Source organism: Carya illinoinensis, chromosome 10 (assembly GCF_018687715.1).
Source record: "Carya illinoinensis cultivar Pawnee chromosome 10, C.illinoinensisPawnee_v1, whole genome shotgun sequence".
In the NCBI taxonomy this organism is placed as follows: domain Eukaryota; kingdom Viridiplantae; phylum Streptophyta; class Magnoliopsida; order Fagales; family Juglandaceae; genus Carya; species Carya illinoinensis.
In genome coordinates, this window is record NC_056761.1 from 29581432 (window position 1) to 29597721 (window position 16290).

The 16290-nt window shown below is 35.1% G+C and overlaps 1 protein-coding gene across 1 annotated transcript; it reads right to left on the minus strand.

Moving 5' to 3' along the window:
• Positions 1 to 10675: 10675 nt before the first annotated feature.
• LOC122279900 (small polypeptide DEVIL 16) lies at positions 10676 to 11474 on the minus strand. The gene has a single exon (XM_043090795.1). It carries the CDS (start codon positions 11177 to 11179, stop codon positions 10994 to 10996), a length of 186 nt encoding a protein of 61 aa, XP_042946729.1. The 5' UTR covers positions 11180 to 11474; the 3' UTR covers positions 10676 to 10993.
• Between the last annotated feature and the right edge of the window lie 4816 nt (positions 11475 to 16290).

The window sequence follows — 16290 nt, forward strand, 5'->3', positions numbered from 1 at the left end:
GATGTTGTGCAACAGAAGTACCGTCTGCCATTTTCAAATTGAATAACTTTTTCATCAAATGTACCTTGTTATTCATTGACGGCTTTTCATACATACCTGACAAAGCCGCCATGAGATCCGCAGTCGTCTTCTCCTTGATGACGTTGTGTGCAACGGATCTCGACAGGGTTAATCGAATAACCCCCAGAACCTGTCGATCCAACAGATTCCAATTAGCATCATCCATCTTTTCCGGTTGCTACCCCAATAGTGGAAGATGAAGTTTCTTCCCATAGAGGTAGTCCTCTATCTGCATCCTCCACTATCCAAAATCCGTGCCATCAAACTTCTCGATCCCCGATACCTTCAATTCATCTCCAGCCATCATTTCTCCTCAGACCTGAACCTTGCAGCTCTGATACCAATTGTTGTGAAAAACGATGACAATGAATTGAAAGATAATATCGAACGAGAAAAAAAAACACACACACACGCAATCACACACGACACAAGATGTACGTGGTTCGGCAAATTGCCTACGTCCACAGGAGCTGCAGAGGATTTTATTATTGAGGAATATCACACTACAAGATGGATCTCAACACTGTACGTCCACAGTGTTCACTCAGACATCAACAGTACGGCCATATGATTTAAAACATCATATATATAGTTACATGGTGGAAAACCCTAAAAAATGCATGTTCGCTCGAGCGGATTGTCGAGTGCGCGTCGAGCGAACTTCTATTCCGCATCCTACTTGAGCTCACTATCGAGCTTACATCGAGCGTTTGAATCTGCCTGAATTCGCTCGAGCGGCCAATGCCCCTGCTCGAGCAGTGTGGACCAGACTCTATAGTACTCAACAAACCTAAACTTTCAGAATATCCATTTTCAGGAATAGGCAATCAACGTCTTTGATTTCAATTTTTTTGGTTTCAAAGATATTCAAATTGGTTGGAGTACTCGCCATCGAAGAATGCTGTATTTTGTCTTCCATGCTACATTTTTGCTACGAAATCAATAGGTCGTCGAGGATCAGATGCATTTACCAATAAAGGTTTTGACAATTGGAAAAAAGTGAATGATAGAATGAGTTGTCCTTTAATAGGACATGTGGGGAGAGATCCAAATTCACCACATAAAAATGTTGTAAAATGTTGTGAGGATCTAATGAATCAGTCAAGACATATTGACAAGTTAGTTGAAAAACAAGTATCACAAGAAATGAAGAATAGTCGGTTGCGGCTCAAAATTTTGATAGAAGTGTTCGGGGCTTACGTTCCAAACTTGTGCCTTAAGAGGTCACGATGAAAGCCCTGACTCAAAAAATAAAGGTGATATCATTGAACTGATAAAATTTTTGACAAGTTATAATGATCAAGTTAATGGAGTTGTCATGGAAAATGCTCTACATAATGCCAAATATACATCACTCAAAATTCAAAAGGAAATTTTGCATATATTTGCAGATAAAGTGCGAAATGTGATTCGCGAAGAAATCGGAGATGTCAAATTTTGTATTCTTATTGGCGAAGCTTGGGATGAGTCTAAAAAAGAACAAATGGCTATCATTTTGAGGTTTGTTGATAACGATGGTTTTATTAGAGAGCCATTTTTTCATATTGTGCATGTCAAAGATACTATGGCATTAACTCTAAAAAATGAGATATATGTTCTTCTTTCTCGTTACGACCTTCAAATTGAGAATATTCGAGGTCAGGGATATGATGGAGAAAGTAATATGGTGGTGAATGGAATGGATTACAAGCTTTATTTCTTAAAGATTGTCCATATGCATATTATGTGCATTGTTGGGCTCATGAACTACAAGTAGCTTTAGTTGCAGCTTTTAGAGAAGCCATGTTCATCAGTTTTTTGTCCATTTGACATTCATTATCAATATTGTTGTTGGTTCTTCTAAATGTCATAATGAATTACAATCTGCTCAAGCTGCTGAAATTGAAAGTTTGATCGCTTCCATCGAGATTGAGACTAGAAAAGGGGCAAATAAAATGGGTACGCTACAACGAGCTGGAGATACTAGATGTGGATCTCATTTTCAATCTGTTTGTAGTTTGATAAGGATGTTCAGTGCTACTTGCTCAGTTATAAATACTATCTCAAATGAGATATCAAATTATTCTCAACGTGGTGATGCTGAAGCGGCTTACATGGTATTAACATCTTTTGAATTTATTCTGATATTATATATGATGAAAAAAATCATGGGAATCACTAATACACTTTGCCAATCTTTGCAACAAAATTTTCAAGATATTATGTGCCATGAGCCTAGTTTCAACCATGAAAGTGCTCATTCAAAATCTGAGAGATGATGGGTGGGAGTCTTTGCTTATTGATGTTAAATCATTTTGTGAAAAACACCAAATTGATATTCCTGATATGAATGACCAGTATACTGGAGCTCGAGACAAATCTCATCGTCAAATTGACAAGTCAACAGAGCATCATTTTAGGATTGATATATTTACTGCTGCAGTAGACTTCCAGTTACAAGAATTGAATAATAGATTTAACGATCATACAATAGACCTTTTCATTCTTAGTGCTGCTTTAAACTCTAAATGCGCATACAAATAATTTTAAATTGATGATATATACAAATTGGTTGAAAAGTTTTGTCCACAGGATTTTACTGAGTAAGAAAAATTCCTTTTGAGAATTCAATTGCAGCATTATGATCTTCATGTGCCGACGCATTTAGATTTTCAAGATATGTCTACATTATCTGAGTTATGCAGAAGACTAGCAATTTTAGAAAAGTCAAAGATTTATTATTTGATTGACAGGTTAATTCATCTAGTATTAACTCTTCCTGTTTCTACTGCTACTACTGAGCGAGCATTTTCTGTCATGAAACTTATAAAGACTAGATTACGTACTCGAATGGAAGATGAGTTTCTTGCAGATCATTTGCTAGTTTATATTGAGAAAGAAATTGCTAAAAATTTCACTTTAGAGATGATAATGGATGAATTTTATTCCATGAAAAATCGTTGTCGAGCTTAATTTGAAGGAGAAATCCTAAGTTGATATATATATATATATATATATATATATATATATATATATTTGTAATGGTCTCTAGCAAACTATGGAAATATTTTTGTAATGATCTCTAGCAAATTATGAAAATTCTAAGGAAAATTATCTTATAAGATGATTTATAGACATGTATTTTTTGTATACAATTTTATGACGTATGATTATTATTTTTTATATAGTCAAGTGCAAAAAATACATATTACTTATACTCACACATATCACACACTTTGTCAATCGTCCCCCAAACACTAAATTCTAGTTACGCCCCTGGTTACATGTTGTTTATCTTAATGTCAACCCTTCCGAATATAAATACAAACTTATCAAACCCTAGCTGCCCAACCCCCAAGTCCCATTAATGGAGAACCCTTGCCTCAATATTTTCACCATTCTCCTCAAGCTACAAGCTACAACCAAACTAACACCCGCCACTGCTTCTTTTTCAGTCTCAATATTTTCACCATTCTCCTCAGGCACTAGTCGAAATCGAAGATGGAGTGCGATTGAAGATGGCTGAAATGGGCTGTGGACAACATCATACAGGACGAAGATCACATTATCCTCGTCAGTGTAAGCTTTGAACGTAAATACGAGGATGGTGAGGTATAGCTCTGGAAAGTCATAGGTTCTTGTATTTATGCTCTCTCTCTCTCTCTCTCTCTCTCTCTCTCTCTTTGTTTGTTTCCTAATAAATTTCCTTTTTTTTCTCTCTTTTATTTTTCTCCAGTTGGTAAAGTAAGAAGAAACGGCTGAAATGCTGCTATCCAAATGGCTCTCACCAGAGTGATGCCATCGACGATTTGACGACTGCATCAAGTTCATAAAGAAGACGGCTTCTGTGGATGACAGCATACAAATGACTTTTCTGCAAAGTTTTGTTCTTCTCATTTTTTGCTTTTTGGGATTTTTTATTGAGATTGGGAAGAATTTGAGATTGAGATTGAGATGAGATTGAGATTAGTCCTCATATCTTAGATAAATCGATGTGCAAAGGAGATATTTTTTTGTTTGATAAAGATCAGATCATACGGATTCAATCCAATTTTATTTTATTCGGATCGGGTATATATGTTTGGCGCCTTAAAAACATTGAGGACGTTCAGGTAGGGAGCAAACATGTGCCAGGCCGGATTGTAGGCCTACCTAATATATATATATATATATATATATATATATATATATATATATATATGTATATGTATGTATGTTATATGGCTAAGCTCTCAATACTCTAAACTGCTCCTTCCCCGACTCCTATCCAAAAAAAAAAAAAAAATTCTATTTGCAGTCCTTGCAGGTCTTTTATTAAATGAAAAAAATTATTATTTTAAGAAGAATATTTTTATAATTTTAAAAAATTTTAAAAATAAAATTACTTAAACTTACATTACAATCCCTAAATAAGGATGATACGTAGCATTACTAAAAAAAAAATCAGAAAAGATGATAATATATTGATTTTATATGTATGCATCCAACTCAGGTTAGATATCCATTGCCACAACAGATCATCCATTATTATAGCATTATTACTATTTATCAATAAAATCTGAATTATGGGACACCTGACAACTAGTGGTAAGGGATAACCTAAAGAGACTAAGAGAGACAGGGAGAGGATAAAGTTATGGGGATGGGAGGCTGTGTTTTTTTTCTTTTTTTTGAAGGAGATGGGAGGCCTTGTTTGCATGCCTTTGAGCTATGTAATATGTATACGTGTGCATATATATATATATATATATATATATATATTGCAACATTTAACCATCAAAAGATTAGTATTTAAAAGAGAAATATTTTAACCAAAATTACATAAAAAATAAATTTTTATAAAATTATTTTTATTTTAAAATAAATTTAATAAATCACATAAAGACACATTAATTTATAGATTTATTTACTTATTCTGTTAGGCTTTGTTTGGATATTGAATTAAATTGAGTTGAGGTCAGTTCTTTATAAATAGTAATGAGTTGAGGTTATAGAGTGAGTTCTGTGAGACTCATATAAGATAAATTTATATTTGTTTAGATGTTAAAAAGAGTTTAATACTATTTATGATAAGTTAAAAAAATTGTGCGTCTTATATATAAAAAGATATTAAGTTAAAAAATATTATAGATTATATGTATAAAGAATTTTTAAATTGAAATGAATTTAATTATTTAAAAATTATGTATTTAGATATTAGTCTGAAATTAAAATTAAACTAAGGAGAATTAATATAGTGCGTTCAATAACCAAAACGCATCAGGGTACGTGACACTTCTCATTTATATCCCCTTGTCTGCGGTACTTTTGTGGCACCCACACGTGCGTAACATTTATATGTATCATTGTGATTACTGACCATCTCTGCGGTAATATCTATATGTGTTTCAAACGTGTCAGAAATGCACGTGGTAAATCCTTGTAATTTCAACCGTGTCAGAACTCAGAAATGCACATTCACATGACTAGCTATACTTCTCTCCTAGCCCTCATCAGATTTTATTGACTATATATGTCCGTTGAAAGTTGAAACCTCATAGTGATTCCGATTTCTTAATTAGCCACTTTTTCCTTCCTCTTTAAAGTGATGTCCCCCTTCAAATATAGGAGTATTTGAACATATATATGTTGTCCTGAACATATGTTGTCCTGAACATATATAGGAGTATTGGGGCTCCCAATTGACTCATAAACTTCCTTGATCTCATGTATATAGAGCAAACAGTGTTTAATTATTAAATTTTGTTATATATAAGTAAAGTTACGTATTAATATGTGTATCAATATATATTCAAAATTTAAATTAATACTGTTTTTAATAAAATCTACTTTTTAACTATTCACATTAGATTTTTGTATATATTAATGCGTAATTATACTTGTAACTAGATTTTTTCTATAACTTCAAATTGAAAAGAAAATCTTACAAAAAAGTTTTGAAAAACGGGACCTAAAAGCCATGCATGACCAAAACATAATGTGAATGTGCTTTTTTTGACCTTGAAACTGCTGGCATGGTAATAGATTCACATGAATATTAATGTCACTTTTATTTGGTGGATCAAGCAGATTTCATAATTTCATGACTTATAAAACGGTACCAAAATCTTTGGTTGAGGGGGGGACATCGATGATCTTTGACTTTAGAATTATAACTACGTATATACTACAAATACCATCTCTCATGATAACATTAATTGTCAAGCTAGCTAGGCGTGATAGAAAACAATTCTAGCGCGCGCGAGCAGTGCATGCAGCCTTAAGTACAAACTGAAGAATCAATCGACCTCTACTGCTCATGATCTTTTTCACAACAAAAATCCTTTTTCTTCCAACTTTGAGCATTTCACGTACGGCAATTTTAACCATGAAAATTTCTATAAAGTCGTTGGCAGTGTACATTTTTCCCTTACATGTCCTCCTGATCATCACCAAACTGATCGATCTCGTAATGATGCTTTCCATGCGCCCTATCTACCGTGCATATATGCATGCATGCATGGGACTATAAGCCTTATAACCAATATTAATCCCGGCCCGCGGCCTTTTTGCACGCAAATCCGAACATGTTATATATGCTGTTGCGACATATATAAAATGTGGCATTGAGACATAAAATGGAGGAGGGATCGACAAAAAGGGTCTCTATTAATTATAAGTTAAGGGTGTTGTGTCCAAACATGTTATTTACAATGCTTTATTCGGATCGGATGAAGATGTTGCTATCTAAAAGAAATAGCTCGCATAAGAGAGAGAGAGAGATATATATATATATATATATATATGTATACACACTTCTCCAAGGCACCAGTACATCATGATTAATACAAAACGCTCATGCACGAACACATGTTACGAAATCATAAAACTTTTTCAGCAGAAACACGGAAAAGGAAAATAGAAATCTTCTGAAAAGCTAAAAGAGTACTACTGATGCAAATAACGTTGGACAGTGCATGTATGGAAGTAACATGGATGGATATAATAGATTAAGGTAGCTATAGCTAGGTAGGATTGGTTGAGAGTCATGAAGAGTACACAGTAAAATTAAACACTGATCGCCAAAAGGGTTAGAAACAGAAGGCCGGGTGGGACCGGAGGCACGTAAAGAGGGGGGCCGCACGAGGGGGCACTGAGAGAATACAGAGCGGGGCAGGGAGTCGTACCCCACGCATCCATTATAATGTCCATCTCGCTTTCCTCCAAAGGATTCTCGCTGTCGGCTGACAACATACTTTTGTAGGCCATGCACATCTCCATCCATTCCCATACACATCCCCTTAATTTCTTTCCAAATTCCAACTGTTCATACCATATTTTTCACTGTACGTAAGAATATGTTCATTGTGTCAGAAATACTACCATATTATTTATTATATATATATAGATGTGAAAAAGTGAGAAAACTCTAGTGTAAAGGAAAGAAAGATGTATGCTATTACATGTCACGTTTAAGTAAGGAGGCCACTTTTGCTATCTGCAGTACATACATACATATATATATATATATATATGAGATTCCAACTATTGTTTACAGCTTGATTGATCAGAGATCGATCATGATTTCATTAATTTCTATTGATGAGAAATGAAGTACCCATATTTGGATGCGGCCGGTTTTATACGTGGCTTGTCATGTTTTGCAGTAAGCTGTTGATCAGAAAGCAACGCTAAAAAACTAATTAAGAATAGTCCAAGCAATAGTACGTGCGTAGTGTCTTTTCGTGTGCAGAAAACAGGCTAATATCTTGATCCCTTTGCTACCCCTCCATTACCGCCAAGCTTTCCCATTGTAGTCAAAGCTTTCCCATATGTATGTGCCCCAGCGAGACTGTTTGACTATCACGCGAAGATGCACATGTGTATTACTATTTGTCTAATTTGTCTTTGGCAGAATGATTTACAGTTCTTATCGCTTCAAATTACATATATATATATATATATGTATGTATATATGCATAATGCTACTATGCATGTGTATATAGTGGGTGTAGGTGAAAAGGCGATGTCGACATGTTTGAAACAGTGCGTTTATTTAATGCATCATGAATTGCATGTTGGGCTCTATGAGTTTTACAGTGTACATTATATATGTGTGAACGTAGTTAGTAACAGACATTAAATACAAGTTTGAAATGTTTGATCATCTGTGTTAGACCTGCCTACATGTTTGTGGAAGCAAGAAATATACAGCACTTTTACGATGAGATTAAAACTATATATATAATATGGCTTATTCATTATCACATATTTACTAAGAAAATGACTATTTACTCATTACAAAAAAAGTATTGGGCAATTATTATCACTTATTTCTTGCAAAAATGATTGATTTCTGTTAAAATAGATCAATTTTAACAAAAAATAACAAATTATTTTTACAGAAAATAAGTAGTAATAACTGTACAATTTTCTTTTAATGATCAGAAAATGAGTATCCGTAAGAAATATTCATGTGTATCTATACACTAGGTCAAAGCAACGTGCAAAGCACGTTTGTCTAGTTAGATCAAACATGATTTTCATAATCTTATTTTGTAATCTTTAAATTGTGAAATTTAAATAATATACTTTCTTGATATTAATAATTATTTTTACATTTGAATTACACTCTAATTTAAATTATTTTATTGTTGGAGATTTTTTATTATTTTATTTTATTAATATTTAATTTTAATATTTTTATTTGATTTTTCTTGATTTTTATTGTGTCTTTTTACCATGTTTAATTTTTAATTTTGGGTGGGCTTTGTTCTAGTGGGTTTTTTTTTTTTTTTTGGGCCAAATTTCTTTAGTTTTCGGGCCAGCCCATGTGCCTTAAGCCCAGCCCCCTTTCTCCCCCAAACGACGCTGTTTGCTATCTAGCCCTTAGGGCTTTGCTTCTTCTTTCTTTCCTCCTATTGGCGCCGCTGCTTCCTCTATCTCCTTCTTCTTCCTCGGTTTTCTTTTATTCTCTCTGAGGTTCCAACTTCCCAGTCTGTGTCCTTCAAGTAGCCATCGAAGTCCAAAGCCTATGGGGTCGTTCAACTTCAAGACCATGTTGACGGGCTCGGCGGTCGCCGTGGCCTCCATGGTCACTCCGTTCGTACTGTCCTGTGACTCCCATAACTTTAGCCAATCTAGTCCTGGCGCTTGGCTCATCCTTCGCCCAGAGGATGACGCCTGGAACCCATGGGGCATTGGCTATTGCTTCGAGCTCTTAACCTGTACCGACGCCACCACCACGCTTGTTGCCGACTCAATCAGCTCCAAGAACGGCGGGAAATTCAGCATAGACAGAACCTTTGGCGTCAGCAACACCCCAGGGCACACCACCAACAGCAGCTGCAATCTTGGATCTGGGTCAAAATCATTGCTCACTTGTGGTATGGAAGACTTCAAAGACGAGGTGCTACAGGAGGTTTTCACAGTGATGAGAAGGGAGAGATGGAATGCGGTGGGATTCAGGATTTGTGGAATTACACAAATAGCCACAAACGGTGGCTTAACTACTGTTTAACGAGAAGCACAAAACTAACGTCAAAAACAATATTTTCTGTTAAAACAAGAAATTCCGTTTCATACACACTTTTTATATATAGAAGATATATATATATATATATATATGATATTCATAAATTTTAAGAAATAGTCATGCTCAATCATTGTACCTTAATTTAAGTAATCATTTAACATGATGTTTTGTAATTTCCCGAAATATTGAGAGGGTAGTTCGTAAAAATTTGTATTTTTTTTCCTTTTAATTACAAGATCATCAACTCGATTCTCGAATATTGTGAACTTGATATGATATTCGAATCGAGAATCGACCTATTTTTCCTTGGATGAAAGCGACAAACAATAGGGAATTATTTATTCTCGCATCCCTCGATCAATTGCAAAATTAGATCGATGTAAGGTCAACCATCTCGTGTGATCTGGACCATCGAATTTTGTTGCATATAAAGAAACATTTAAACAAAAGATGCATGGTGGGGAATTGAGGATACAAAACTACTATGGCTAGGGTATAGAGAACTAAAAATATAACTTAGAGAGGATGGTCCAAAATAAAATAATTATCAAAATCGATGCCTTGCTCTTGTCTGATGTTCCCTTAGCATAGGTCCCTAGTGATTAGTTTGTCTGAATTGACAAATAATTACATGATTTTGGTTGTAGTAGGTACGTGGCTGCTGCCAAGTGCCTAGCTGCTAGATTTAATTGGAATAATAGGAAGAAAAATATATGGAAAATGAGAGATCGAAGGGAAGAAATTTAATTAAAAAGAGCAATTTCCACTGTTTATTAAACTAGTTTTAGCTGCTCTCTTTTGCATTGAGAACAACAGCATGCATCATTTCCTTTCTGAATCTAAGCATGCAGAAGGGCTTGATCTGAAAAATAGATCGAGGAGGGAAAAGAGAATATCGGAGAATTGGTTGGGAAAACCAAGCTGCAGCAACCACTCATGATGATCATTATATAAAGATCTGTGCATAATTACAATCTCATTTTCAAAAGCCTAACAGTACTTAAAACAATATTCAATGACGAAGTTTGGAAACTTTTAATCCAAGAACTCGCAATATTGAGAGTTTGATATGCAGAAATATTCATCTGAATCTCATTGATTCGTTGGGGTAAAGGCCACTGCTTATTAGTTGAAGCAGTGCAAAGCTGCCAATCTATATTAATTAAGCTTTAAAAAACAGCCATATATATATGAAACCAGCTTTGTTTTTTGATAAGATCAGAGGGTAAAAGCCCAGGAAACAAAACTACAAAACTAGCTGGACCTTGACTCTCTACAGATCTAAAAGCCATTGAGAAGCAAATAATTTCCTCAACATTATTTTAGCTAAACTGTCTAAAAGAACTCTTTAATAATTTACATCCTAAGTGAATATAATCTATAGATATTTCTAAACCAAATAAATAAACAAGCAGCAGCAGTAGCTAGCTAGCCTAGTTCTCAATGCTCTCCACGCTCTCGCCAACATACAAGCATTGCTATACAGCGGCGGAGGATGTAGAACTTTGCGCGCTGCTTCTTCACAAGATGGCTGCACTTTTGGCCAAACGATCTGCAGGGTTCACAGGCGTGGTGGTTTGTAAAGCTTGTGTTGATGCTGCTGGTGCTGCTCTCTTTTGCTGCCATAAATAAATGTTTTCAGCTAACTAGCCTTCTTTTTGCTACTGTTTTTGCCACAAGTTGTCCGCACTCCGCCCTCCTAGCTACAACTGGAAACAGTAAATATGAAAGGTAGAGAGATCAATGGCATGGGCGCTTGGTTGCTAGCTATTATATATATACACACACACAAATATTGGAGTCTGATAAATTAATTAGGTTATGATTCGGAAACATTGCCCCCCAACAGCTGTCAAGCAGCTAGGATAGTGCTGAATATGATACATAGAATGGGCCAATACTCCTGAGATCTCACCTGAATGTTGTAAATTCACCCTTGACCCCACTCTCACTTCAAACTACCATAAATAAATAATCCTTACAATCTTCCACCGTGGGTTCGTCTGTACAAGCTGTAAATTAATGCAGAGAAAAAACCATATCATGATGCAGAAACGAGTATGATGACTTCTGATGTTAGTAAAAGCTTTTTGCATATATAAAGCGCGCGGCAGCTTTGGCGAAGTGATTCAAGTACCAATTGTTTAAGGTTATGTTAAATCTTTAATTAAACAGGTAATGATGATTTCAATTTTGCACCATTATTCCACACGAGGAAGTCAGAGGTCAGAGATCCTGCAAGTGGGGCCTGCCACGTGCATGCGGAGCAATTCAGTCAAGTGATCCTTCGGATGAGATTAAAAAAAAAAAAAAAAAACTATATATTTTTATTTATAATATAGGGAAAATCTGAGAACTATATTTTGGTGATGATGTTGACCGGTGCAAAACTGCAAGTGTACAGTATCGTAGTTTTATAGTAAAGTAATAAGTAGAGTATCGTCCTCAGGGATTGGTACCTTACTCTTGCCAAATACCAAAATTATACTAATCTCAATTTTATCTAGAGGAATCGCTAAGGTTTTTGTAGTTGCAAATAAACTTAGATCAACTCAAAGAGAAATAAGCAAAGAAAATAAAACTGACTTTCAAAGATCAAATTCAATAGGGAAGAAAACTTCTAGGAAATCGATTTCACCATAATTCTTCACTATGCTTTTCTCATCCAGCTAATTTAACTTAAACCTCTTTTGTCTATTAGCAAATCTCTAATTCATCCAAAAGCCTCTTTCGATAGTCAATTGGAAGTGATTCTAGTTTATCAATTCACACAAGAGTATGCAAATTAAATAATCAAGAACGCAATAAGACCAATGATTTAATTACTACACAGGTTCATACAAGTCTTTCGATCTCTATACTTACCTATGCTGAAATATCCAAGATCTATCCTATGATTCCCTCTTTCGATAGCAAATCACAAGATTAATAATCATCTAATCAATGGCCAGTTAATTAGAAGCATTAAACTCAGAATAAATCAGATAAACAAAGAGAGAATGCATTAAATTAGCATGGACAAACAAGCATAGTTCGGAATTAGGTTACATCATTTTCCTAGAAAGAAGAAAATTTAGCTCATGCTAGAATTGGAATTCAACATAAACGAATTCACCATAATTGTTCTGAGAAGATGGGAAGAAGAAAATAAACACTGAAAAATCCTCCTTGCAGCCTCAACTGGTCGTCAAAAGCTCAAGAGAACGATTCAACGCCTTTCTCCCGTCCGTGCTCGTGTATGAATCCAACGTGCGTGCAATAAATTGGAATTCCGTCTCCAAAACAATTGATTTGAATCCCTCTAGCTATGTTTTTCTCTCTCAAAGAGTGTTCTCCAGTCAAAACTCGCGGCTCTAGAGTGAAGAATGGCCTTTTATATGGTCTCACGACGGAAAACCTAAAATCTGTCAAAATACGATGTTCGCTCGAGCGGGGTGTCGAGCGCGCGTCGAGCGTTCGACTCTGCCTGATTTCGCTCGAGCGTCCTATCGAGCGCACATCGAGCGTTCGACTCTGCCTGATTTCGCTCGAGCGGCCAATGTCTCCGCTCGAGCGATCTTCGTTTTTCAGCAACCTGTTCGAGCTCCCTGTCAAGCGGCGGTCGAGCGTTTGAATCTGCCTGAATTCGCTCGAGCGGCCAAAAGCCTCCGCTCGAGCGAACTTGTGAAATCTGCAATATGAAATTTTGCAAGCCATCAGATGTCAAATAAAAAACTGCAAGTACAAGGACTTGGGTAGGGATCTTATGGTTATTATTGCAATTTATTTCCTACTGATCATGTGGTTGTTGATTGATTTATATCGTTATCATTAAATTAAATGACATCAGCATCATTTTGAATGACCTAATCAAAGAAATTAGTTGGACATGATTTTAGGCTTATCGGAATGCCCACAAAGTTCTGGACACAAATTAAAGTCTGACTATATTATTTTTTAAAAATTATATGTATATTTTAATAATGTGATTGTCTGTATATTAAAAAATAATTAATACAGCCAATCATTTTTCTTCTTTCTTTTTCTTATTTTCAATTTTGATTAAACTATAAAAGTAGAGTCGTACATCTGGCTTCAAAACTTTTGTTTTAAATCAAATATGCATTAAAGTTAAATAGTAAATAAAATTAATAGAAGATGATGTACGTGGTGGGGTGTCCCATACAAAAACTCAAGGACAACACTAAATCAGCTATCAAGGGTTTGTCTCGACAGCGGGTCTTAATAGATATTTTTTACTTAATGATTGAAGAAATATTTTTTTAAAAAAATTTTGTGAATTTTCTTTTCAATGTTTAAAGGTATCAAAAAATGTATGAAAAATAGGCAAAATACCTTATCAGGAGAATTTGTCGAGCTACACCCTCGATGGGTCATTTTCCAAACCCACATCCAGACTTCAAGAAGAATAAAAAGAAATAGTGGGGGGAGGAGAAGAAGAAAAGGAGAGGAGAGAACGATGCGCAACCACACCAGCAAGAGGGAGAGAGAGATACAATGATGGGAGAGAGAGAGATGTTAGATTTTAAGTTAAACTTTATCCTGAGATGATGCATTTACATCATTTATTTAAAAATAAAAATTAAAACATAAGATAAAATGATGTCGTTTTATTTAACAAAATTATTATTTTTTTAAAATTTTTTAATATGTGTGTATGGGCTGGGTCGAGAGAAGGGGTAAACCCCTAGGAGGCTTGGGCCTAACTAAGGCCCAACCTGATTCCCAGTTGGCCTGCATGCCGCCCATCCCGACCAAGTAGAGGCTAGACGAGTGGTGGGCAGGATAACGAGTGGTGGGACAGGATAACGAGTGGTGGGACAGGATGACGAGTGGTGGTGTCATACCTCCAAATATTAAATTTTATATTTAAATAATATTTAAAAATAAAATATAATAAAATTTCTAAGATACAGATTGCCTTAGGGTCTAAACTAATCTTCTTTGTACATTTCTAGGTTTGGTTTGGACAATCTTCTTTCTTTTGACGTGACATATAGGTTGTAAAACGCCAAAGAGCCTTGGGCCAAGGGGCCCATCTGGATAGAATATCTGTCTTGCAAGTCCCCGTAACCCCAAATCTTATCGCCTAAAAAAGTGTAGTTGAAAAAAAATGCATATGTTCCCTGTACGGGGGGCGTTTGGATACGGATAAGTAATCCTAATAACCCCAAATCATAGAGTCTAGTTTGGTTATATAAATAAAATTATTTCATCTTATTTTATATAATTATTATAAATTTTTTAAATTTTTATATAAAATATAATAAATAATTTAACTTTTTTAAATTTTAAAAGATTGGGGTTGATTTACGTATATGTTGGTTGTCGTTAATGGTGTAAAAGAAAAGTTGCTTCTTTATATTAAATTTTATTACGAATAATTTTTGATATATGTTATAAGATAAACCTAACCCTAAGATGATGAGTTTACATTGTTTATTTAAAAATAAAAAATAAAGCATAAGTTAAAATAACGTCATTTTATTAAACAAAATTATTATTTTTATATTTTTAATATGTGTGTATGGGGGGAATGTAGAGAGAGAGAGGGGGGGATGTTAGATTTTAAATTAAACCTAAGTCTGAAATTATGCATTTACATCGTTTATTTAAAAATAGGCAATAAAAAAAATAAAAAGAGAAATACATAATGGAGGCCAACAGTTTGGGTTCTAAGTTTTGTCTAGATTTTGACCATCTTTTGTCCTATCTCCTTGATCTTAATTGGGGGCATTATGATCATCATTTGAAGGCTTTTTGAAGTGAGGAAGAGAGACATGAATTTTTGCCGAGTGATCATGCTTGGTCAAAAACGAAAGGAACAAAATGAGTGATGGTTCAGCCGAGTGGTTTCAAGTGTGCCTCTTTTTGTGCCAATTGGTTGGGCTGCCTTGGAGAGGTAATTGGTCAAGCAAGTACTTGAGTGCTTTGAAGCACTCCCAAAGAACAAAAGACAAGGGTGATGGTATGGGGAAGTGAGGCAAATAGGTGCAAAAAATTCATGAAAGATGAAGGTGCAGCTAGTTTCAATTCAACTACACTTCCTAGGGGAAATAGTTGGGTTTTTGGCTTGGCTCGTGAAATTGTTTTTGGCCAGCTCTTAGGTCTGATTTTAGGGTAAATCATGAGGGCTGAGTGGTGTAGAAAAACTTGTGAAAAATTTGTGGAGGGGGGCATGGCTTTGGTAGCTTATTGAAGGTGTTGCATAGTTTTTACACCAAGTAGCCGATTGGTGGGTTATGGTGGCCATGACATGTCTTTAATTCAAATGAAATTGGTTGTGTTAGTTCTAACTTTCAAGAGTTTTCTAAGAGTGATGCAAAATAAGTGCATAAAACAAAAATTTCAGATTTTGAAATTATGAAAAAAAAGGTTTCAAGAAAACTATGAAAAATCATGATATTTGGGTTTTATTCATGGGTGAGATGAATAGTGATCTTAACTCAAGTTAAAAATTGAATTATAACCCTAGGGGCATCTGGGTAAGCTTGGGGAGAAGGAAAACTAATGGTATGGTATATATGGATCCCATTTGGAAGAATAAAATAAAAGACAAGGCTTTGGGTTTCATGGGTTGGGCTTTTATTGGGCCATAAGAGTAAGTCTTGGTTGTGGGCTTTGGAGTGGGCTATTTTATGGATCTTATGTCCATATTTATTGGGCTTGTCATTGGCCTCAATGGTCTACTAAGTTGGGTCCCAATCTTTGAGTCTTTCCACAATTGGGCTAAAGTT

Excerpts from the sequence above, each read along its gene's own strand:
- LOC122279900 (XM_043090795.1), bottom strand. The coding sequence starts at position 11,179 with ATGGCAGCAAAAGAGAGCAGCACCAGCAGCATCAACACAAGCTTTACA.